The 25,588-nt window shown below is 42.1% G+C and overlaps 1 protein-coding gene across 8 annotated transcripts in view; it reads left to right on the forward strand.

Moving 5' to 3' along the window:
• raph1a (Ras association (RalGDS/AF-6) and pleckstrin homology domains 1a) overlaps window positions 1-25,588 on the forward strand; it is a 74,943-nt gene that overhangs the window by 13,846 nt on the left and 35,509 nt on the right. The window contains exons 1-4 of one of the 8 annotated variants that reach the window (XM_078262555.1): window positions 8,779-8,893; window positions 12,054-12,118; window positions 23,780-23,920; window positions 24,046-24,154. In XM_078262555.1, coding sequence (XP_078118681.1) covers window positions 23,780-23,920; window positions 24,046-24,154 — 250 coding nt within the window. In that variant the 5' untranslated portion in view covers window positions 8,779-8,893; window positions 12,054-12,118. Of the gene's footprint in view, window positions 1-8,778; window positions 8,894-11,895; window positions 11,915-12,053; window positions 12,119-13,463; window positions 13,499-14,030; window positions 14,132-23,779; window positions 23,921-24,045; window positions 24,155-25,588 lie in introns of those variants that run through there. The other 7 variants (XM_078262556.1, XM_078262553.1, XM_078262558.1 and 4 more) reach the window with 7 other exon arrangements.

Consider the following 25,588-nt stretch of genomic DNA (forward strand, 5'->3'; position numbering starts at 1 on the left):
GTTAAATGTCAGCAGTGTAGTGGGTGTTTGAAACAAGGTGTGGATACTTGCGGTGACCTGACCGATGGAGCAAACAGACTGCCCAGTAAAGATGATTCACTTATACTATATATAAATGTGTCTAATTTGGACGTCAGTAGTTTCTGTTTCTCCATCAAATTGTTTGTGCGAGTTTCATGTGAATTTCTGAAAAGGAAGCTTGTGTTTCCTTTGGACAAAGGGAAGGCTAAAGAGTGCCAGATTTGATAATGTGTAGATGCCGGGGGCCAATGGTCCCTTCTAGAGTTGCTAGAAGTAGAATTGCTATGCCATTATTCGAATAATATTTGAATATCTAATGCTCGAAAGCAGCCTGTTATTAATATCTACTACACTACTCAGGCTTATGCATTGTCAATGCCACTATAAGCATGTGGTTGTTGTTACACGTTCTGTCCACTAGAGGGACTTCCAACATTAGACCGACCTTGAAGGGGACCTACGTCATGGTGCATTGCATTTCCGACACGCCACTCTCTGTTTACATAAATTTTCCACCACGAGCACACAGCGACAAACACATATCAACAGAGAACTCCATAATGTAACATGATCTAACAAGTGTAGTGAAGCGGCTCTGTTGTAAAGGCTAACAGTGCTCGGTTAGCACAATGACATCATTAGAAAGCACAGCCGAAATGATGTGTCAGAAAATAAAGTAACAAAAGTGTTAGCCACATGCTTTAACGGCATCGATAACTAAGCCAAATGGTGCTGTCACTGCTATTTTAGTGATTTATAAGTAAACCTTGAAGATTGTCACGTTACTGAGAATACAGCTGCCATGTTAGTCGTGCTGCCAGTGGAAGAATATGGTACACGCACATAGCAGAGCTTGCAAACTGTGGCTTTTTTGTCGACAACTCGAACGTCAACATAACTCACTGGAAATCCAAAATACTTCCACACCGGCGACTTCAGTGAAAGAGGAGGGTGTTCAAGTTCTGTCGATGGGTTTCCTGCATCTGCAGTTGCCATGCTATCTTTTGACTGGCTGTAGCTAAATTAGAGGTTGACTCGCAGCACTTCAACACGTGTGTTTTTTTCCGCTTGACAAGCCGACCGGACGTGACATGGGGGCGTGGCTCTTGTCTTGTCAAACCAAGGCTGCGGGCCATATGAAATCTCCAGTAAAAAAACTGAATAAAGGAGTTTACGTTAAAAAAACTGTTTTGGGGTGCCCTGGTAGCTCATCTGGTAGAGCGTGCGCCCCATGTACCAAGGCTCAGTCCTTACCGCAGTAGCCCATGGTTCGATCCGACCTGCGGCCCTTTGTTGCATGTCTTTCTGTCCTTTCCTGTCTACAACTGTCCTATCAGTTACAGGCTGAAATGCCCAAAAAAATAATCTTAAAAAAAAAAACTGTTTCTGTGAGCCGAGTTTCTGCTAACTTTTACTTAGTTTCTCTGATAACTTAAGTTCTAGACGTCCGATGACTAAAATCCTTCATCCTGTTAAAATATATTGTTAAAACCCACCAAATTCTAAAAAATTGCATTGTAAAAATGGGGTGTAAAACTGGATAAAAAGTCAATTTATGACCGCTTCAGCCAGACAAGACAACCATAACGCTGACACATGCACAAAGGGGATATGACCCCCATCGACAGGCGACCAGATGACACGGACCATTACCTTGAATAAAATTACAGATTTAACAGAACATTGTTGAAAACCTTTGGGATAATCTAAGTACAACTTTAAAAAATATATAACATGGGTCTAGTCGTTTGTAGATATTTTAATGGGGCAAAGTTACATATTATATCTTTTAATGTGTGCGGTCAGACAGACACGAATGTAGTCAACCTCGTCTCATCCTCCCGTCAGCAGCAGTTTAACCCATTAGCTCAGTGACCTTGTATAGAGTGTATGGGACTGTGTGTGTGTGTGTGTGTGTGTGTGTGTGTGTGTGTGTGTGTGTCAAAGCAGCAAAGCAGAGTGCTGTGATTCTTCCTGACAGTTCTGCAGTGCGACCTACTCCACTGCAGCAATGCTAAACGTGTGTGTGTGTGTGTGTCTCCTTTCATAGTGGCACTTCCGAACAGCGACTACCATCGAACATGTGGAAACATCTTAACACTCGTCTTAGTTCTGAAGGCTTCTGGGTAGGCTCACTCACTGCCATGTTGGTCTGTCTGAAACTGGGATGTGTTCTTACTGCAAGAGTCTGAAAGGTTTTCACAATCAGCAGCCACCCATCAGATTTCAGTTTGGAGAGGCACACCGAGGTGGTGTTGCATGCTTTCACTGTGCAACTTGGCTCCGTCCTCCCGGCAGGGGGGTTGCCACACTAACCCGTGATATGCCAATTCTTGGGACAAAACATAAAGTTCCCCGCCCTTACCCACACTGGGTTGCCTTATCGCTTTTTCTGCTAATATTTTCTTGATTTAATCAGTCAGGTGGCAGAAAGTAGTGAGAACAGAAGATTTCCCAGAGCCTGTTGACAACTTCAAATCAAAGTCAAAAGTAAAAGTCAGACAATAAAGTATATTTATTGTCCCTTTCAGGGAAATTGGTTTGCAATCAGTAGGAGGTTCTTTAGCCTCCTTGTCATGATAGATAGATAGATAGATAGATAGATAGAGTGGGGAGAACAAGTATTTGATCACCTACCAACCAGTAAGAATTCCGTCTCTCACAGACCTGTTAGTTGTTCTTTAAGAAGCCCTCCTGTTCTCCACTCATTACCTGTATAAAAGACACCTGTCCACACACTCAATCAAACAGACTCCAACCTCTCCACAATAGCCAAGACCAGAGAGCTGTGTAAGGATTCTTAAAAAAAAAAAAAAAAAAAATCATACAATGTGATTTTCTGGATTTTTGTTTTAGATTCCGTCTCTCACAGTTGAAGTGTACCTATGATAAAAATGACAGACTTCTACATGTTTCGTAAGTGGGAAAAACCTGCAAAATCGGCAGTGTATCAAATACTTGTTCTCCCCACTGTAGATAGATTTTCATTGATCCAAAAATGGGAAATTACGGTGCAAGTAGACAATATATGCAATCTGAGCAATTTGCGGTTTGATTCAATCTACCATTTAACTTGTGAATGGCAGCAGAAACGAAAGACACCTTATATCTCTTTGTCCTCATAACGGTACTAATGGTACTAAAACTCTGGCCGTAGGAGGTGAGCCCGGCACTCTGTAAGATGGGCTTGACTCCTGTTCCCATACTAAGCAACAATACAGAACATTAAAACTAAGTTGCTTTGTTGCTCACACAAAGAGATTGTCACAGAAGATGAAGACATATGTCCACATTTGAGAAGTTGCAACCAGAGATTTTATTGGCATTTTTTCCCTAAAAATACTCAAATATTTAATTTATTATTGAAATGGCTGCTAATTAACTTTTTGTCGATCAACTAATCACGACAAATCGGCTGAATAAAATTGGCTGAGCATGTTTATTTACTGCTTCCTTAGAGAGAGATGATAATGTTGCATGTACACTGTAAACCTAGCTGAGGAAATAATGTGCACACATTTGGTGTGTCAGCAAAAGTGCCAGCAGCCCTCCATGCCACATTGGATAAAGAGGAAATGCCATAACACATCAACCAAGCTGCTTGCTTGCAGTGTGGACACCTACTTACTTCCCTGAAAAAGCTGATTTTTTTGGGAGATTTGGAGAGATTTACACTCAACAGTTACAAAATGTTAAACTGTAATGTCATTTAAACCCATCTCAGTTAGCAGCAGGTCTCATTTCTAATGCATTTTCTTAGTGAAGTTACATTTTTCAAATTTTAATTTACTACATTAACACTGAATGTCACACTGCGATGCCAAAAGATGAGTACCAGTTCAATTCTATTTTTTTCTGCCCTCCAGGGCTGTCAGCTTGTGCCCCATTTGATAAATCAAGCAGGCTGCAGATTTGACCCAGGGGGGTAGGTGTGTGTGTGTGTGTGTGTGTGTGTGTCATTGCAGTAGGCAGTGCTGCGTTGTGAGTGAGTCAATGTGTTTACATGCACAGCAGTAACCCCAGTTAGGGAACAACCGGGTTATGCCAGTTCTCCCTGTATACAGGAGTGGGGAAGAATGACGGGAGTAGGGCGCCTGGTAGAGCGTGCGCCCATATACAGAGGTTTACTCCTCGACGCAGCGGCCGTGGGTTCGTCTCCGACCTGCGGCCCTTTGCTGCATGTCATTACCCCTCTCTCCCCTTTCGTGTCTTCAGCTGTCCTATAAATAAAGTCCTAAAATGCCCCAAAAATAATCTTAAAAAAAAAATAAAAAAAAATGACGGGACTGTAACCAGTGTCTGTGGAATTAGCAAGCTAACTTTGTTAGCTAACTAACTTTAACAGCCGCAGCGGGTGCTGCTCGGTCCCTTCACTTTTTTGCGGGGAGACAGCTTTGACAGCCCCGGAGATGGACAGTTTGTCTAGCCATCTCCCAATGTCCGATGCTGCCTCGGCGGGGAGTAAAACGGATGAACCGTTGAAGCATGGGCAGACGCTTAAACCGATCATAGGCCGGTTAAGGTGTATACATGGAGGAATAACCCGGTTACTAAAGGAGTTCTCTAGGGCTGTTAACCCTGTTATGAGAACTCCAATTTTAACCGGGGTAAGGTGTTTACATGGTGTTTGAGAAATCGGAGTATTGCCTTAACCCGAATATAATCGTTTTTTTAAGTGAGTGTATGATTGTGTTAGCTGGTTACCAGGCAGACCAGTATGTCATTTCGTTTTGCAGGTCAGCAGCAAGGCTCTGACTCTGGCAGGTTGAGGGATAGGCTTGGGTGTTGTTTGTTTTTTTTTTCCAATACGGGTGCTAAAATGTTAACAGCACAAAACAGCAGTCTGCAACATTAAAGAATGGCTTGCTTATTGCTAAGGCCATATGGTCAAATTAAAATAATTTTTTTAAAATGTAGTAATAATTTCACCAGTCAATTGCTGATAATGACAAAAAAAAAGAGAGACTAGATGGCAGAAGGGTACGTTACAGCAACAGCTTGAGTTTCACGAGTTGCACTTGAATACACCATGAGCTTACGAGGTGCGATTGAATGCACCATGAAGTCCTGTCGGTGTAGTTTCTCAGACACTACACTGTGTCTTAAGCTGCAGACTGTTGTGTGTCTCACTGTTGGAATCCTTTCGAGTGAAATACTTGCACACTTCAGACTGTTTAGCGTTAAGCATTTTAATTGTGTTTAAGCTAGCTACTAGCTAATGGTAGGCTAACTTTTCTGCTGCAGAGTATTGTTAACTAGCCTCATGTGCAGGGATGCGTCTGTTGCCTGTAATGTCCGTTTCAGAGCACCAGAGAGCAGCACAGGCACCCAAATGAGACATCGAAATCTGCGTTGTCATTCGCTCCGGTAGATATCGGTCGTTTAGGAACTGGTGCCATTTCCCACCGCTGGGACCTGGTTATTTTGTAAAACCTGCTGCAGTATCGACATCTGATGTTTTTTAAATGCTGTTCAGTGGTTTCCAGCATCTGTGGAGTAAGTGGCACTATATTTAAAATGTCTCTATATGTCTACGGCCTTTAGCTGCTGTAGACTAAACTGTTGGCCGTAAAGAGACAAGCTGTTCTAAATAGGTGTGTTGGGGGGTTATCTACCACCCCAATGCCTCAAGCTTCTCAGTTATCTCGCACACACATACACACTTACACACACGTTGTCTTTCTATACCCGTGAGGACCCTCATTGGCATAATGCATTCCCTAGCCTCTAACCCAGACATACTGTATACCCCTAATTTTAAGTGGGCCAGACCAGTAAACCACTCCAGAAAGATCAGAAACTTTATCTGCCACAGAGTTTCTTGTCAGCTTGATGTTGGCAAACACAAGTTGCTTCTGCTACGACAGGGTTTTTAAGGCCATTGTGAGGAAAAAAATAATGCTACGGACTCGGGAGAGAGGGGTAATATTCTGGGAAAAAACTCTTAAGTTTATAATTTATTATAATAATAATAATAAAAAAAAAAAAAAAGGATATTCTCTGAGATTAAAGTGATACATTTGGAATTAATTACTTCTCTGCAATTTTCACATTTTGCAAAGTCATCCAGTGGGCCTAATTGGACCCTTTGGCGGGCCGGTTCTGGCCCACGGGCCATATGTTTGACACCCCTGCTATAACCCTTACTTTAACCATCACAACTAAATGTCTAACCCCAAACCTAATGTAACGCTAAGCATAGAAACACAACTTGTTTAAAAAGCTAAAGCCTGATCACGTTTGTAGTAGTGAGGGCTAGCCAACATGTCCTCCACATCCTTAAAACTACTCACAAAAATAGCAGTACAAGCCCACACACACGCACGCACGCACGCAAACACACAGAGTCTATATCCTCCAGGCTCAAATGAACTCATATTTCCCAGTTATGTGGTGTTCAGTGAACATTCCCAGTATGAGCACCAGACTACAACGTAACTAGTTTAAACTTGCACTCATACTTACTTTCAGTATTAATGTTTAAAAAACACATTTCCTGCTTTTAAATTTTAAAAGGATTCTTCACAAATTCCCAAATAGTTTTGGAGTTGGACACATAACTTGTAGGTTTTCATTTTAGTTTTGAATAATTTGAGGAATCAAAATGATTAAGCAATGCATTAAAAATGTTGTAACAATGTCTTTATTGTTTATATGAAATGTTTCCCACTTTGCCAATTATTCTGAACATTTGTCTTGGAAACTATAATCATGGCATTATACACACTATTAACTGAGCAGCCCCCTTAAATTAGATTTTCAAATCTCATTATGAGTGAAATAATGGAGAGGTAAAGCTATTGTTTTCAATCTGAGATTTTAAAGCCTCTGTTTTGGCAGGTCATGTTGTTTCATAATAGCCTTTAATGCGACCTGTTAGGCAATAGTTGAGTCATAAATCGGCCGGGAAGTAGGTGCCAGAGTTTCAGCATCACAAAGCCTCCACAAACATATTAGTATTCACCAGGAGAAGATTACATCAGAAGTTAAAAAATATATATATACAAAATGATAAAACCAACTCATAATCGGGTACAAGGATATTCATTAAAATAAAATTGGATCCAAAACAGATATTCCCCATGACAAGATGGGTAACTCAAAACTGAAGACACGTACGAACCGTGCGAGGTCAGCTATCTCTGAAGTAAAAATACACTTTATTATACCATCTTTATTATACCATCCATTGATCCTAATCTGTTGATTATTTTCTCAATTAATGGATTAGTTGTTTGGTCTATAAAATGTCAGAACATGGTAAAAAGAAACGTCCATCAGTGTTTCCCAAAAAGCCCAAGATGACGTCCTCAAATGTCTTGTTTTGTCCACAACTCAAAGATAAATATTCAGTTTACTGTCACAGAGGAGTGAAGAAACAAGAAAATATTCACATTTTATACAAGCTGGAATCACATTTTAACTTTTCTTTCTTAAAAAATTACTCAAACCTATCAAAATAGTTGCCGATTAATTTAATAGTTGACAACTAATTGATTAATCGGTTAATCATTGCAGCAGTCTAAAGTTGTGTGAATCCAGTTTTTTGTTACTGTGCTAAATCATTTAATCTTTTGAGCAGTTTTTACAGTCTAAAGTGAGTCAGTGGACCTTTATCACAGCAGACATTTTGACTTGTTGTAGTAGGAAAAACACAGCTGAAACTGATAACCTTAATGATGGTTCAGTTCCATCAAGTGTCCCAGTGAGCTATTTCAGTGAGTCAGCATGAACAATACCAGGGCCTCTCCTAAGTGGAATGCAGCCATCATTAATGGTTTTGAATACACCTGTGCTTTTCCTACTATGACATGTCAACATGTCTGCCGTGAAAAAGGTCTATTGCAACAGTAGTTACAGTGTGTGCCTTGTTCCAGAGTGAATACTGCAGTACAAGAAATGTTTTGTAAAATCTATTGCTTGGTACTGTAGTATTGTAGTTTACGGTGTTGATCAGTGTTACAGTGTTTGGGGCAAATTACCTCTGCACCTACTGAATCGTTGCTAAATGAACCCAGCACAGTCCAGTTTTGAAGCACCGCCTGGACTGTCAGTGCAGATTTGAGACTCGGGTAGACTGGGGTCTCCGGCACTGCTTTCAGTGTCTATCTAGGCACTTACACGGCTGCAATTGTCTGAAACATATTGCTATAAAGTGGAATATTAGGGTTGATCCTGGGTTTGAATGCAGTTTTTGAACTTGTAAAAGGTGCCAGATAATCAAGGTAAAATTGGGTCCTAAATTGCCAATCTCAATCGTTAAGACATTTCAAATGAAGCTGCACTTCCTTTTGTTCTTTCTTTTTGGGGTTCTAAAGACCAACGGAGAGATAATATTATCCAGCTGTTAACTCTAAATCCTGGATGACAAAAGACAAAGAATAATCCCAAACTGATGAGCCAAAAAATGAATGCTTGCAGGAAAGATTGTCCACAAATGCCGGGAAACTGAATCAATTGGGAGAGACTAACCGCAAAAGAATATTTTTAGCACTAAAAGAGTGTGACTATTAAGACATCATCACACCAATCCCTAGAGTTATTTACAGAGGGCAGATGGTCAACCAAGAGCTGTTTTGAAACAGTGTTATTAGCCAATTCTTCCTTTATACATTCCAGTGCAGTAAGTGGTTGCAACACGGCAGGATGAGGAACTAATTGAAATGACCCATCAGTTTTGTATTCCTGCAATGAGATGGAACTATAAAGTTGTATGTCACAATCACGTCAGTCCAACTGAACCACATAAGAGAAGGGATACATTAAGTACAACGGTTCGTGGAGAAAGCTAATCGTTCTACTGGTTTCAATTAAACATGCTGTTGCTATAGCAACCCCAACTGACACAGTTCCATTGCAGTTCAACTGACAGGTATTTTGTGACCGGTTTTTAGACATTGAAGTGTTTTTTTTTCTGCGATCAGTTTTGGGTCTAAGCTAGCCTTACTAGTGCTATGTCTCATATTGCGCACTTCTGTACTTTCTGTACACTTGCTATTTTGTTTTGCTATTTTATTTTAAGTGTGGCCAAATGCAGTGCACTTAAAGTAGGGCTGCAACTAACAATTATTTTCATTGTCGATTAATCTGTCAATTGTTTTCTCGATTAATCGATCAGTGTTTTCCAAAGCCAAAGATGACGTCCTCAAATGTCTTGTTTTGTCCACAACTCAAAGAAATTCAGTTACAGTACTGTCATAGAGGAGTGAAAAAATAGAATATATTTACATTAATAGAAGCTTGAATCTTTTTTGTCTTTTTTTTCATAAAAACTAGTAATGTTTCCATGTAATTGTCAAGTGAATTTTAAGCAAACTTTTAAAACATCGCAAAAAAAAAGAAAACGTGAATTAGAAGCGTTTCCATCAAATAAACTAGACTACGTAAAGTTTCGTCACAAGTTGACGTTACGCGTGGTTGTAAATTGCAAACCGGCTTGCTAAATCAAAGAGCTAGCTAGAGAAGCTAAGTTCTTTGGCTAAATGGAGAGAGGTAGCATTGTACAAGTTGGTCACCTGTGCAGAGACATTTGGTGTGGCAGAGACATTTGGTGTCAGCGAGACAAGCGTTCACCGCTGCGTATACACGGTGTGCAGGGCCAAACGATTCAAGCTGTTGAACCAATTCGTCAATGTACACGACGTGGCTGAGGCACAGGCTATAGCGCACGCACAAGTGTACGGCGCACTGGATGGGACCCGTATCCCGATCCTCCTCCCCCCCAACTTATTCGGCAAAACTGTTTCCATCTCCCATTTTGCGCATTAACTTTTTCGAAAATGGCAAAAACCACCTCAAGTGAGCTTAAAAACATTTTCTCGAATTTGAGGAAACATTTTCTAATGCGATCAACTTCAAAATGGGCATAAAAAAACGTTGATGGAAACATGACTATTGACTCAAACTGATTTCAATCGAATATCAAAATAGTTGGCGACTAATTGATTAATCATTGCAGCAGTCTAAAGTTTTGGGAATCCAGTTTTTCGTTACTGTGCTAATTAATTCTTTACAATACCTTTTCTTTCTAACTCTTGTTCGTGGTATCTCAGCTTACTCTGATTCATGGTCATTGTCGTTGAATGTGTAGTCTTATATCCAGTACTGTTTTTGAGTAAAAACCTTCAACGGCCTTTAGCTTGCATACTACATTGTGAGGGCTGCTAAGAGCCATTCCTTTTATCCATGTATGAGCTTTTCATTACCCATTGAAGCCCTTCAGGCTGTGAAGTGGACACTTTTATTATGCAGTAGTTTCTGGACGACAATGGCACAGGGCCATGAGCTACAAATATAGTTAAATAACACCAGCTTTGTTTCTAAAATAGGAATGCATGTTGCGGTCAGCTGGTGTTCAGGTTTGGGATGTCGGGACACGGGACACGCCACGGGACAGTTGCTGGTTTGAATCCCCCAGACTGTTTTAGATGGTCTGAGCTGGGAAGTCAATGAATAACATTGATGTACCCATGAGCAGTACACTGGTAAAGTGGTAGAGAGAAGATGTTTTTTTTTTTTTTGTCCCAACAACGCTGTTCTTGTTGTTCCAACCATCAGCTACGATCATATGAGAGCTGCAAATGATCTTATGTAAGCATGGATTTGTGTGTGTGTGTGTGTGTGTGTGTGTGTGTGTGTGTGTGTGTGTGTGTGTGTTGTTTCAGGTGGTGATTGCTGTGTGTTTGTATGACATGGTTAGCAACTCCCAAACCACACACATTTAACTTTTACACACACACCTCTTCACTCAGTGTTTGTGCATGAATTTCCGACAAAGGTCAGACGTGACTGCAGCATGATTGAATCTGACTAGCTGACGTCTTGACATTATGAGCTGCGATGATTTAGTGAAATGTCACCAAGTTCAGCTGAATAGGCAAACGCAGATAAAGAGAAGGAAAATGAGAGAGGAAAACAAAGATATGAGAGAGAGAGAGAGAGAGAGAGAGAGAGAGAGATTTTTAGGTCACACACATCCAGTCTGCTCAGCATGATGGAAACACACACTAGTGCCACCTGCTGACAGTACATTTGCTGTGTAGGCGGCTGCTAGATGTTAGTTTGGAGTTTTACCTTTTGATGGAGCTAGGCTAACAGTTTCCTCCTGCTTCCAGTCTTTGTGCTAAGCTAGGCAATGGATACTGGACCCACATACTGTAGATGGAGCCTTCACTGTCTGTACCTTTTCAGCTGTAAGACAGCAAACATTGTGTGTTTCAAAATAGGGTTGCAAAATATATTATTTGTTACCGTCATCGCTGTATCAACTGGTGCATTAAACGCATCGGGAAAGGCTGCGACACATCGCCAAAGACGCCGATTTTCTTTGTTAGTAGAGAACTGCATTTTAAAATGTTCATGTTAATTCAATTTGTTCAATAAAATAACGTTGGAAATTATTTCCTTTTTTTTTTTTTTATTCAAAAAGCAATTTGTTGTATTTTAGCAGAATACTGAAAGCACGGTACCTGCTCGACTCGCGTCGACTCGCCCCCAAGCACTGTGCGTCTGTTTTCCATTGCAGATTTTAGTACCGCCTCAGCGTGGCTGGTCGTCATAGACTTTCCACTTTTCACGTCACCTTTTGGTATCGCCTCAGCTCGCTTGGAACCTCGACTGAGGTGGTACTAAAAAAGTACCTGTTAGCAGGTACCAGGTACTTTTTTTTTTGTAATGGAAAACCAAAAAAGGCGAGTAGATGCGAGTCGAGCAGGTATCATGTAATGGAAAAACGCTTGAGTTGTGGACAAAACAAGACATTTGAGGACGACATCTTGGGCTTTGGGAAAACACTGATCCACATTTTTCAGCATTTTCTGACATTTTATAGACCAAACAACTAATCGATTAATCAAGAAAACAACCGACGGATTAATCAACAATGAAAATAATCGTAAGTTGCAGCCCCACAATCCCCATACATGTGGTTTTCATATAGTGCTGTCAGCAGGAAGACGTGCGTCTGCTTCTCTGGAAAGGAAATGTGATCATGTATAATAATACATCTTCTCTCTCTGTGTGTGTCTCTGCAGGGTGATTGAAGTCCTCCTCTCTGTTCTGTGTTGGAGCTGGACTGAGCAGTGTTAGCAGACCAAAGGTAAACACAATAAAGCCACACTTATCGTTTCATATCTCATTGTCGCTTGCGAAAAAGTACAGTTCTGTGTCTTCTGCTTGATTGTATGATAGTGTTCACTTTACCGAGTCGTGTACTCTATACACGCCCTGTACGTGTCGTCTTTCCGCTGTATGGGACTGCTCTGCTCTGCTCCACTCACTTTTTTGGTACCAGTACTCTCTCTCGTTTTTAGTTTCCGCTGTGGATAGGATCCCCTCAGTGTAGGAAGGATTCTCAGCTGATCACCAATGCGACACTCGCTAAATCCTTTCACGGGCAACAAACTGCAGTCTGCAATTCGTTAGTCTCGCTTTGCCAGACCTTCCTCCACCGCAGCAATGCGGAGGAGGGTCTGGCTAGTCCACACAGCATTCCGGGATGGGAGAAAATCGTGCTCTGGTTTATTGGCATTTCTTTAAACCAATCACAATCGCCTTGGCTGGTGCTAAGCGCTGGACGGAGCCACGGTGCCTCTGCAAAATAGCCACGGGAAGGAACTTGTTTTGGTGGAAGATGTGTGCGTTCAAAGGTTGTTGTAGTCGTGCAACAGAAAACTCAGATTGGACAGATAGTCTAGCTAGCTGTCTGGATTTACCCTGCAGAGATCTGAGGAGCAGTTAACCATAGTCCTCAGAAATCCACCGGAGTTTAAAATGCCAACACAAAGGAAGCCCAAGGCAACAGATATCCGGCCTAAATGAGTAAAAGCCGTCCCCGTCCTCCACGCAGTTGCTAGTAGCCAAGGAGAACACGGAGGATTCAAAAAAACATGGACTCTTCAGAAGAGGTCATTATCTTCACTCAAGTTTCCGCGCGGGAAAGTCTCCGGACGCCACAATCTTCTGAACATAGTCATACTGAGAAATACAGAGAGAGTTGTGTGGAGCTGATAGTCTTAATTAGCTTTGTAGCAACTCATTTGGCAATGGCTTGAATGTAACGGACGTTCATTAATATCAAAAAGTTACACACTAAAGCTTTAACAATCATGTAAAGTATGGGCAATGGGCATAGTGTTCAAGTGTCCACATACTTTTGACTATATTTGGTAATGTTTGCAAAATGTTACGATTGCTACTGTTACTACCACTATTACTGTATTTACTGCTACTTCCAGACCACCTTTTGCACTGTCCTGTTTCAGTTCTTGGCTGTAATGTTATTTAAACTGGTCTTTGGGGTCTGGAAGAGTTTTAGCGGGCATCTAGCTCCGACATACTGTGTAACGTAAGTGTTCATAGTTGAGGCATACCCAAAGTACAGCATGGGTTTTTTTTTATTAACATCCTGTATTTCACTTATTCTTTTTCAGTCAAACAAAGCAGGCAAAAAAAAAAACAGGCCAGCAATCAACTGATGGTAAGAAAGATATGTAGAGGTTTCCAAAATAAATGTTCTTGTATAGTGGCTTTCATGACAATTAATCACCCAGTCTCTTACGGGCTTCTGAGTTCTTTTCGCTCGTGTTCCTTCCATGTTGAGATCTGTGGAAAACTAACGTTGGAACGTTTACCCACAGCCAACTCCTGAGAGTCAGAATTATAAATCTGTGGTCAGCGCGTACTAATTCCCAGATAGTTAAAACATGTCATTTTAGATAACTGCCTGAAGGAGTTTGGTATAAATAGTGGAAAGTGACATGATACCCAAATTCTAATAGTGACCAAATAATTGCTTTGAGTTCACAAATATGAAGTGCATTATATGTATAAATATCTATAGATAAGAAAAAAGTAGGAGCCCATAACTAAAGACTCAGAGTCGACTTGGAAAATTCTGATTTAGGTACAACCCTACTCCAACATGATACTTACTACTATTTCTAAGATCATAAATGAACTTTTAGCTCAACAATAATCTACTTTCATTTATGTATTCCAACCAAATACAGTGTGTGACAATTACAACTCTGCTCATTTTTGAGCTTATAAGGAACCACCAGAAGTAACTGAGGGCCTCCCGGAGCGACACGTGAAGTAGTCAAGTAATATGGTGCGTGTAGGTCTCTATATACATACAGTATACTGTATATATAAGTGTGTGTGTGTGTGTGTGTGTGTGTGTGAGGTTTGGAGATGGTTTGGGAACACTTATTTGGGAATGCTGTTTTTTTTTTCTGTGAAGATCAGACAGTGTGTTCAGAAACTTATAGGCTATGTGAACCACAAACCCTAAAAAAAAGTGTGGGGGTGTGTGTGGGTGTGTGGGTGTGTGTGTGTGTGTGTGTGTGTGTGTGTGTGTGATGCCCTGTTATGATTCAGTTTTGGACTGTGTTAAGCTGCACACACACACAGCTGCACCGCCTGTGCAGCACTGATGATCATATCAAAGTGGTGTGTATACATATAAATATACACAGTGTGTGGTTGTGGGTATTTGTGAAGGAGTGGCTCGTGTTCTTACATTTATTATAAGGAGCTGTAAAGGTTTGGCAACATATGGCATGGTAAAAATAAATCGAGTCATTTTTAATCATGATAAAAGCAAAGTTCATCCATGCGTCCTCCTAAAATAGACGGTGCTCAAAGCTTAGTGATGCTGTGACTACTTGCAGGGCTAGTTGGTGAACTACTGTAGCCGGTGAGCTAAACGCTAGCACACTTGCAAACCGGGAACATGCACGCTCAATAGCTCGGTTGCTAATGAGACAATACGTTCACACAGTTTATTCAAGAGACTCATTTGTACCAGCGATTCATGTCTGCTATCTGTTTGCAAACCGTTCCTCCTTTTTGTGGAGCTGTTTATACTCCCAACAGAGGAGGTTAAATAAAAGTGGATGGCGCAACACAGCTAATAAATTACGAACGCTTCCTCCATTTTGGACTCTCTGGCTCTCTGTTCCCTCAAAGGTCAGCGCCGTCAAGTCAGTTTGCCATTTATCAATGCCGCACATTTGCATTTCAAAGTTCACCAAAGAAAAAAAACTTGACCTGAACAATTCAAGCAGAATCCACTGGTCGTGTCCATTCAATTGAAATCCACTGATTTTGCCGGAAGCTTTGCCCTTTTGTAAATGTTCGTTTGAGCAGGTATTTAGACCACAAAATAAGGGTGACTCTATAATGTAAATCTTTGAACAATTCTTGTTAACCATAAAATAAAACCCTTTTGATTCTTGTGACAGCTTTACCTATTCTCTGGCACCACCCTCAGGCCAGACATGTTGGCCCCGGTGTTGGTAAGGATCTGAGAATAGCTACGTTCTGCCTCTACTTTCCATCAATCATGTGGGGCTGCACATATAGATCTGCCACACACGCTCACAGCCTGTTTGTGTAAACTGAAATGTTTTGGTCCACAGGAGCAAATTGGCAGCAAGAGTGACTCACGTCCAACTTTAATACTTCCATGGTAAATCCATTCAGTTACAGTAGAATCAACTTCCTGCCTCGTTTGTTTCTTTTGGTGCAAAAATAGAACTCATTTGTTCTGTCCCTAAATCTGGAACACACACACACGTGTGTGTGTGTGTGTGTGTGTGTGTGTGTGTGTGTGTGTGTGTGTGTGTATGTATATCACATTACACAGCGGCAGCTGAGGACCCCTGGGATCTCGAGCCTTGGACCTCAAACACACACACACACACAATGTGGCGTAATTTGGGCCACATCGCATGCATACATACATTTTTGTGTGTATCTCTTTTCTCATAAAAGTACACGTGCATGCGCATGTGCTTGGGCTTATGACTCACACAGTGCCACTACCTTCAGCAGTGCACAAAACAAACACAAAGTGTAGGGGGGGTGTGTGTGTGTGTGTGTGTGTGTGTGTGTGTGTGTGTGTGTTGAAGACACACTGAAGCAGTGTAGGTTGCAGGGTAGGTTATATCAATATAAAAGTATTTTAGATTCAAATCCAGGACAGTGTAGCTGTAAAATAATTGCGTACAGTTTGTCTCAACCTCCCACTCTTTCTCTGTATTAATCTCCCTTCCGTGTATTGAGAGACGGAGGCAGATGTCGATGTGAGGCTGTGAAAAAAAAAGGAAATGATGTAATCCCTCCTGCAGGTCTCAGGGGAAGTGATATCATTGTTGCTGGATCAGCAGGCAGCTCCTCGCTGGGCCTAGGCTTCCTCTGCCTCTCTCCCTTCTTCCTGTGTGATACAAACATTTCTGTTCAGTTATGACCTGAATTCACATATTAAGAATCATTTGATTACATTCATACAGCACACATAAATGACCAAATCTGCATTTAAAAAAAAAAAAAAAAAAACTGCTGCTGCTAAAAAATAACAACAAAAAAACTGTGTACTTTTCAGTGTAATTTTCCTTCCTACAATTGAGCCATTGGTATAAATTAATGTTCTGTAAGTGTGACCATTCCTCAGAATCGTGTGTAACGAGAGTACTTTGGTCCACAAATGTGGCAAGCCTGACAGCTGTAACAGAGCTGCCCCCTGAAATATATTTAAATCTGCAAGAAGGGCAAGGGAAATGTCAGAATCTCAGGCAAAACTTGTTGTCCCACGTTTTCTCATCTAGGCAGCCCACACAAAACTGACTGAGTTGTGTTATTTCACAGTTTGTGGGTTGGTGGGCACTCCAGCAACCCAACAGCTGCAACGCATCCTCATGAACGGGTTTGTATGATATCGTACGAAAAGTTATGCACACTAAAACGTAGGCTGTGACATCGTACGAAAACTAGGAGAGCGCCGGCTGGTCACGTGACGTCGGCTACGGAGCTCCATGACGCCAAGCGGCAGTTGCTGGCTGTAGAGCTTCGTGATGGCGGCTACAGACCTACGGTGCTCTGCATGGTGCTCCGCATGGTGCTCCGTCAGGTCAGCAGTAGTCGGTGGTTCAGTTACCCGTGAATAGGTGACTGTGAGCCGGGTACAGAGCACCGCGAGACTATAGTCGAGTTTAGGCAAGAAAAAGTGAGCGTTACGTTGCGGCGAAAGTTAAGTTAAGGCACCGATCACCTTTAGGAAAAAGATCGTGGTTCGGATTAAAACCCTCCCAAGGAACACGCATTTCCTGGGTGAAAGTCTTATTATCCCCCGGAAGCAAACGCCGCTCCCTGGCTTCAAGGTCCTGTGTTTTAACGCTTTACGAAAGGACTCCAGATACCCAACTGTATGTGCACAAGCACTGAAAAAAAATGTGAGTGTCCCCTTTAAAATGACATACCTGTCAACATAGCTGTGATGGAATTAGGGAGAAGTGATGGAAAATCTGCCGGAACAAGGGTGACCCTGATGCATGCTGTCATCCAGTGTGATCACCACAATATACTGTATATATGTCACCGAAGACAAAATAGTTAGTTAAGATGGACGGTGGATAAAAGATTTTTTTTTTGTAATTTCAAAAGCGTCCTTAAAGTCGGCTGTTATGTTTCCTAGTTTACATTGACACGTTTGGCTGATTTCCAGACTAGATCAGGACATGAGCCGAGCAGAGAGTCTCCCACAACATGCGTGTCTCTTGTATGAAAGAGAGGAGCAGCAAGCATAAAACAGTTCCACTGCAGAATCACTGTCTGACTTCAGGCCTCTCTCTCTCTCTCACACACACACACACACACACACACACCAGCTCCTGTGATTGAGGGTGCAGTGAGAATCTGTGGGCTAATTATATACGGTGAGACACACACATACACAGGCACTGTGTGTGGTTTATTCACAGCATCTAGTTGAGCGTGAACGATGACATTAAAAGTTAAAAGTCGTAGTGGTGTTGCAGTAAAACCATTTATTCCGTTTACTTTGTTTGCTCTCTAATGTCGGATGGGATTTCCTTTATAAGACAGAACTGTGCTCTTAAAGCTTCCCTTGAGACACACGGAAGAGCCGAGGAATTGAAAGGAAATGTTTTTTCATAATTTTCGAAAGTCTTTGCATGGTCAGTCATTGTGCATGCGTGTGAAAAAGAGACAGAAACATCTCAACTTGCTGTCTGGATTCACTCATTGCTTCTTTTTTCTCCGGATCTGATTTATAGCTTCACTTCACAAAAACCCAACAACCCTAAAAGTACCATTTTTTGTGTGTGTGTGTGTGTGTGTGTGTGTGTGTGTGTGTGTGTGTGTCCGTCCTGATATAGAGCCGTGGGAACGGGCCACATTGAATGAAGGAACTTTAAAGCCTTTTCTGTTTTTGTTGTGGCAGTGGACCAGTTGAGGCTGCGTGTTGGGCTGTGGGAAACTGGGAGCTGCCCAGTACAGATGGAGAGTGTTGCTCAAAGGCACTTAAGCGGCAGCTGTTGGTGGGGTCAAGAGGGAGGAGAAACTGTTGGCAACAGTGCAGCTTTCTTTGAAGTTTAGGTTTTTACTGAACTCTTTCTCTCGTTTCTTGTCTCCTCCTATCTCCTCTCCTCTTGTCTCCTTTTGTCTTTTCTCTTTCCTGTCTCCTCTTCTTTGCCTCCTCTCATTTCCTTTCCTCACCTTATCTCCTCTTGTCTCTTCTTGTATCTGCTCTTTTTTTTTAATCTCCTCTCCTCTTGTCTCTTCTTCTTTCCTTTCCTCTCTTCTCCTCTCCTATCTACTCACCTCTTGTCTCCTCTCTTTTCTTCTCCTCTTGTTTCTTCTCCTCTCAAGTTCAATGCTCTGTCCTTGCTACAAGAAGTACACTGTGTACTTCTTACTCCCTCTGATTAACACAGGGGAGCGGTTAAGTAAGGGAGAGGAGAGAGAAAGGTAAAATAAGAGAGTAAAGCTTGTTTTATGGTTCTGCGTAGGCTCCACGCAGAGCTTTCGCCGTAGCCTACGTAAGTGGCCTGATGTTTATACTTGTGGGCATGTGTGTGCGTTGAGCCGGCGTGTGTGTGTGTGTGTGGGGAGGGGGAGTGGGTGGTAGAGCGAGGGAGAAGTGAGAGAGTGACGGCGATTAGTTTCGGAGCGAGTAGCGACTCCAGAGTCATAGTGAGAGAAACAAAGTGTCTCCCCTGTTCTTTCTGACCACGGTGGGAAATCTGGCCGAGCGACGTGTAGTTACATTTTTCAGAGAGGTGCACGTCAGGCTACGGCGTAGGGTCCGACCTAGACACAGAGGGGTCTGCGGGGGTACGCCGTGTATTCGACGCAGGAGCATAAAACGGCCTTAAGGGAGTAGAGAAAGTGGGAGGAAAGGAAACTCATAGACAGGGAAGTAATATTCAAGGAAGAAGGGAGATAAATGAGTGGAAAGAAAGCAGGAGGAATGAAGGATGGGAGTATGATTGCATGGTTTCAGTGTGACAGACAGGAGGAGTGTGGCTGCAGCAGCAAAGTAATTACTGTTTACATTGGAGACACACACACATGCACACACACACACACGCGCGCAGCACTTATAGCCCATCACTACGCATGGTGCCTCAGCTCTGTTTGACAGAGTGCTGGTTTTAAGACTGATCTGGCGGTGCGTTCAACTGCTGTCTGATTCAAACCATAATACAGAGATGGCTACATTCATGTGATCCTTTTTAAAGTGTCCATGTTTAGCTTTAGGTTTTTTTTCTCGTGGTTTGGCTTTCTGACAGTAACGTTCATCCTCGCAGTGCTTTTCTGCAGAGTGTCCAAGAATACACCAAGAAGAGGCGTCAAGATGGAAATAACGGCGAGCTTGCTGTGATAAATGATCTATATGCTGCATGTGTTGACTCAATGCTTTTTATATACTACTTACTACTTAGATACTCATTCTTTTTCACTTTCGTTTGTTACACATTGCAAGGTGAGGACGTTTGTGCCGCATTCATGTGGTGTCGGAATAAATGAAAAAATTAGTTCCCAAGTGGGGAAATTCACACTGCATTAACATTGTGAGAAGCCTTGGTAGAGGTCTGCGCTCAACACAGCCGTATGGATTGTGGAGCTGGGAAAATGCATCAATTTCATGACCCCCGTTTTATTGATTTATGTGGTTGGAAGCAGATTTGTGCTGAGCAGTTTTTTTTTCGGAAAGATGAGGCTCCTTTCGAGGAGGCAGCTGAGTTCAGACGCAACGTGAAGTGAATTTCCTGCGAAGCAAAAAAGGTTGATTTGTTGGCCTGCGTCTAACCTTCACCTGCGTAGAAACATCAGATTGTTGTACAAGAGCGCAGCTGTGATCCCTCAGCAGTCCCCAAACCCCACACACACACACACACACACACACACACACACTCGCCCTATACTCCAGTCTAAATGACAGACCTTGCTAACCACAGGGATCTAATTGTAGCACCGCTCCTAAGTGTGTGTGTGTGTGTGTGTGTGTGTGTGTGTGTGTGTGTTTTGTATGTGGCTATGTGACATTCTGCTGTTTAATCTTGTGTGTGTGTTGGCTAGCTGTCTCACCCCAGAGAGGTAAAGTGGGAGGGGGCGTGACGACAAAACGGCTACCCAGGAATAGCACGCTACGCCCTGGGCAATACTCTGGGGTCCCATGGGTGGAAATCTGAAGGAAAAGGAGGAGGTGAGGAGAGAAGGGAGAACTAGAGCACACAGAGACGGGTGGTGAGATGGGAGATAAGTGAAGGGATTGAGGGGTGATGAGGCAGAGCGATCTGAAGAGATTGATTAATGGATTTGATCATAGCAACACGTATTTTATCATTTTTATTCGGATCTGCCGCAAAATGTATTGGGTTCCTCCTTGGCCCACGCTATGCTACACCCTTCTACCAAGTTTCATGAAAATTGGGCCAGTAGTTTTACCCTGATCCTGCTGACAGACAGCAAACCCAACCGAAGACATAACCTCCTTGGCGGAGTTAACAGCCAGGTGACTTAGCTTAGCTTAGCACAAAGACTGGAGGTTTAAAAAAACTCTCACGGTGATGACAAAACATAGTCCGGCAGATAATCCCCCTTAAAACTATAACTTGTTGTTTTTACACTTCAGTTTCTACAGGTAGGCTCACACTTTCCCCCTGTATCTAGTCTTTATGCTAAGCTAAGCTAAACGTCTCCTGGCTGTAGCTTCATATAATTCTAAGAGTGGTATTGACCTTTTCATCTAACTCTCAAGAAGAAAGGGAATCAGCATATTTCCCAAAATGTCAACCAGTATTCCTTTAACACTACATTTAAGTTCATTCGTGGCTTTTTCTTCACATTTATTCACAGGGTGACGTGTGTACTTTTCATGCACTAGACTTTCAATACTTTATATTTTTTGTGAAAAGTGTATTACATCATGGGCAGAGTTAGAAACAGTTTGCTACCGGTTGTCAACACAGAAGAATTCAACTGCTGCTGGGTGTCTTTGTTTCCGCTATTTATTTTCGTGTGTGTGTGTGTGTGTGTGTGTGTGTGTGTGTGTGTGTGTGTGTGTGTGTGTGTGTGTGTGTGTGTGTGTGTGTGTGTGTGTGTGTGTGTGTGTGTGTGTGTGAGAGTCATTAATCACACCCGCACTGTCCAAGTGTGTTGACTTGTTCTAGTTACATAAACACTTCACATTCTCACAGAGACACACACACACACACACACACACTCTGTCTTAATCTCTCCTAACCATTGCCCTGTATTTCCTTGCCATGCTTCTTGTATTCTATTGTTAAAAAATGATTATTATGATTATTATTTTTAGACTGTGGAACAGACCACTTTCTGCAAATAGAGTCAAGAAGTCAAATAGATTCCCTGACCTTGTGTGACATCAGGAATTTCCATTTAAGTCTTTGTGTTCAACATCTTTTTGCTCAGTACAAAACCAATATGGCTGCAAAATTCCAGAAATATGCAGAATGATGACCCTGATAGTTTGCTGGCTGCAGTGTTCTTTGCACTCCACAATATAAAAGTGTCCACCAGTCATAGTTTACTTCCTAGGGGGGCATGCATGCATGCACTCTGTAAATTGTCTTTTGAGTTTGGTATTTGTTGTGAAAGAGGTCATCTGCCAATGGTGCTCGGATGAGAGGGTCACCAACATTATTTGGAACTATCAACTGTGGCTCATGAATATTATAACACGTTTGGGGAATCTGGGGAGTGGTTTTTCAATCTGTATTTTACTGGAACTAAGTGTTGCGTGGAAGGATGGACCGATGTCTCTGCTCAGCTCTTATTTCTGCCCCTGGCTCTTCTGATGAGCTATTAAAAAGTACTTAAAATGTCTTACAGTCATATTAAGAAATGTTGCATGCCTTAATGGGTCAAGTCACTCTTCAGGGAAAGCAATTCAATCTGCATCTCGTTGGATTTACTGAATACAGCTGGACCTTGTCTCTTTAACTGCTGAATCCCTGCTGTCATATCCTGATTCTGTCCATTTATTATATTTAAATGACTTTCACCAGCTGTGATCTGTCGCAAACAAGCTTTTATTGTCATCTTTGAATTTTTATTACAGCTTTCAAATGTGCGCCAAAGAAGCTTTAGAAAGAAGCTTCTTATGTGGATTTCTGAAATCCTGCGGTTGACCGATTTTGGAAGTATTTGGTCCTAGCGTTACTTTTTACGTTTTACTGCCCGTAATGATGGTGACCCAGGAGTTGAAGATGACGTGAAATCAGAATTTAACATGACTGGTTGGCGTGTAGTGCAGACTGTTGGCCACTAGATGGCGCAGAGTAATCACACTCTGTCCTGAAACTGCAGAAGAATTAAGAAACTATTATTACTAGTCATAGTTCTATTATTTTTTTTGTTACTACAATTGCCACTGTTTATCATAGTAACTGCTCTAATTATTATGAATCCCATATCTGTGTATCTGTGCCGCCCACCATAAGCCTGGTTCTGTCCCAGGTTTCTGCCTGTTTAAAGGAAGTTTTTCTTCGCCACTGTCACACCAAACGCTTGCTCTCGGGGGAGTTGTTGGGTCTCTGTAAATTAAAGAGTGTAGTCTAGACCTACTCTCTCTGTAAAGTGCTACAACATTGTACAAACATTATAAAGTTGAAAAAGTTGTATAAAAACACTAGGATATGAGGATAAAGAGAGATGGATTTTGGGGCATTTTTAGGCCTTTATTTGGATAGGACAGCTTAGACTTGAAAGGGTAGAGAGAAGGGGAATGACACGCAGCAAAGAGCCGCAGGTGGGAGTCGAACCTGCGGTCGCTGCGTCGAGGAGTAAACCTCAATATATGGGCGCCCGCTCTACCAGGTGAGCTAACCAGGGGCCCGTAAAGAGAAGATTGTGAGGGTGGGGAATTAGGGTAATGGGTTGTTTGGTGCAAAATGTAACAAATGTTTGGTAGGTGTTTCAAATTAAAATATATTTATGGACAGTATATTTGTTATCTTGCTGTGAATGTAGAATATAAAATATATGATACGTACAGTACATATACAAAATAAATAATATATACAGGACCTATTTAAAGTTGAATGAGGGGTGGGAAAAATAAGCGTCTGCTTCGTCCCGCTCCTTTTCGGACAGATTGAACATATTGTTTGTAAAACTTTATAGATATTGTTTTATCTTTTAGTGTGGTGTGTGTGTGTGTGTGTGTGTGAGTGAGACAGAAAGGTGTGTCAGATGTTTGTTGGGTGACCATACGGATGGTTTGTGTTATCTGTTGATTGTTGGAGCAGAAGATGCGAGAAACTGTTCTGTGTGAACAGACAATAACGTTTTCTCTTAGCTTAACTTCTGTTGTGATATGACTCTAATAAATAAAATGTAGTTGAATTGAATAATTAACCAGTGTCTCTCTCTTTCTCTTCCCCTCTTCTGTCTTCTTCTCTTCCTCCTCCTCTCCTCTCCCTAGATGGATCAGTTGTCAGACGAGGAGGTGGAGGTCAGGGATGAGGAGGAGGAAGAGGAGGACAGCGATAAGGACGACCAGGACCTGGATAAGATGTTTGGAGCCTGGCTGGGAGAGCTGGACAAACTCACGCAGGTACACAAAGTAAGGGGAGCTCCACAGCTGATCTGCATGGAATATATCCCATACTGTACTGTATGACGTTGCATGTAAGCGTCACAGATTTTCATCTGTTGTGATACAAAAGTTATAATATTGTGTCTATTCAGAGTCTGGATGATGGTCGCCCGGAGCAACCGCCTCAGCAGGAAGCTCCCCTCAGACAAGAGACCAACATGGCCAACTTCTCCTACAGATTCTCCATCTACAACATCAACGGTTCCGACACTTTTATTCCATTGCAGATTTATTTTCAAACGCAACGTTTCCTCTCCGGCTCTGTAATGGTGTGCCGGTGTCTCTCTAGTCTCCCATGGCCAGACCTACATCACCACAGCGCTGTGGAGTAAGGTCTGGCTACACACAAAAATGCTCTGGGTTGTTTGCACCCCGCAAAAGAAAACGAACACCTGAAATAATAAATGAAGTTAACTGTTCACACAATACAGTAACGTGAGCTATTTAAGTTGGCTGGATACATGGTTAAATGTAATTTACTCTTACCAGTGTATCACCGTGTGCAGGGTAAGGCTGCACAATTAATCACATTTTAATCGAAATCGCAGTATGAACTAGTGCAATATCCAAATCGCAGGGGGGGGGGGCGCGCAATATTTGTTAAAGGCAAAATATGTGTCAAACCGTTCTAAAATAAAGTATTGTGGTGCTGCAGCGACATCCCAGCCTACAAATCCTATCCTACAGACTAAAGAAAAAATCTTTGTTTGGTACAGCTCCTCGCAAAAATCACACTTATATATAATTTTCAATGAGAATAATGATACAAAATGATCATTCCCTCCAATATCGTGAATCATATTGCAATCGCATTATCAGTCAAAATAATCGCAATTAGACATTTCACTAATATCGTGCAGCCCTAGTGCAGGGTGCGATCTGTGTTTTTTGATCATGCGCAACAAAACATGCAAGGATGAAATCCCCCCCCCCCCCCCCTCCAATACGATGGATATAGAGCCACCCGGCCGGCCACACCAAAACACTTATGCACTTCATTATCCAACAAATATGAAATAGCACAAGACATGAAATAGCACAACGTGGTGTCAACATCAAACGCAGCGCTTTCAAGCCGGAGAGCGGCGTTCACTATGTAGCGAAACAAAATACTTTCGCCCAGGAAACGCTCATTCGTTCCTCGGGAGTCTTTGAATCCAGATCCGATCTTTTGCCTAAACTTAACGAGTCGCTTTGGTGCCTAAACGTTAACTGTCATCGCCGCGTGACGCTCACTTTTTCTGGCTCAACACAACTACCACTGCCCCTAAAAGGACCGTCATCTGCCGGTGCCTGTAGCCCGGAGCTCAGTCGCCTATTGGCGTTCACGTTACAGCGCTTTACTTAGTTTAAAATAGAGATGGTCCGATACCATTTTTTGCTTCCCGATACCGATTCCGATACCTGAACTTGCGTATCGGCCGATACCGAGTACTGATCCGATACCAGTGTGTCATATATTTTATTATGTTTTAACAGCTGTATACTACTATCTCTGTATGGATGTGATATTATTTCTATCTTTTGTTGTCGGTCTGGCTCAGGTTAAACTCTTTGTGAAACATGAACAAACACAAACAATGAACGCCACAGAAGTTTATTTTATTCTGCAGTTTGACAGTCAGTTATAACGGG

This window comes from Sander vitreus, chromosome 11, assembly GCF_031162955.1.
Source record: "Sander vitreus isolate 19-12246 chromosome 11, sanVit1, whole genome shotgun sequence".
Classification (NCBI taxonomy): Eukaryota; Metazoa; Chordata; class Actinopteri; order Perciformes; family Percidae; genus Sander; species Sander vitreus.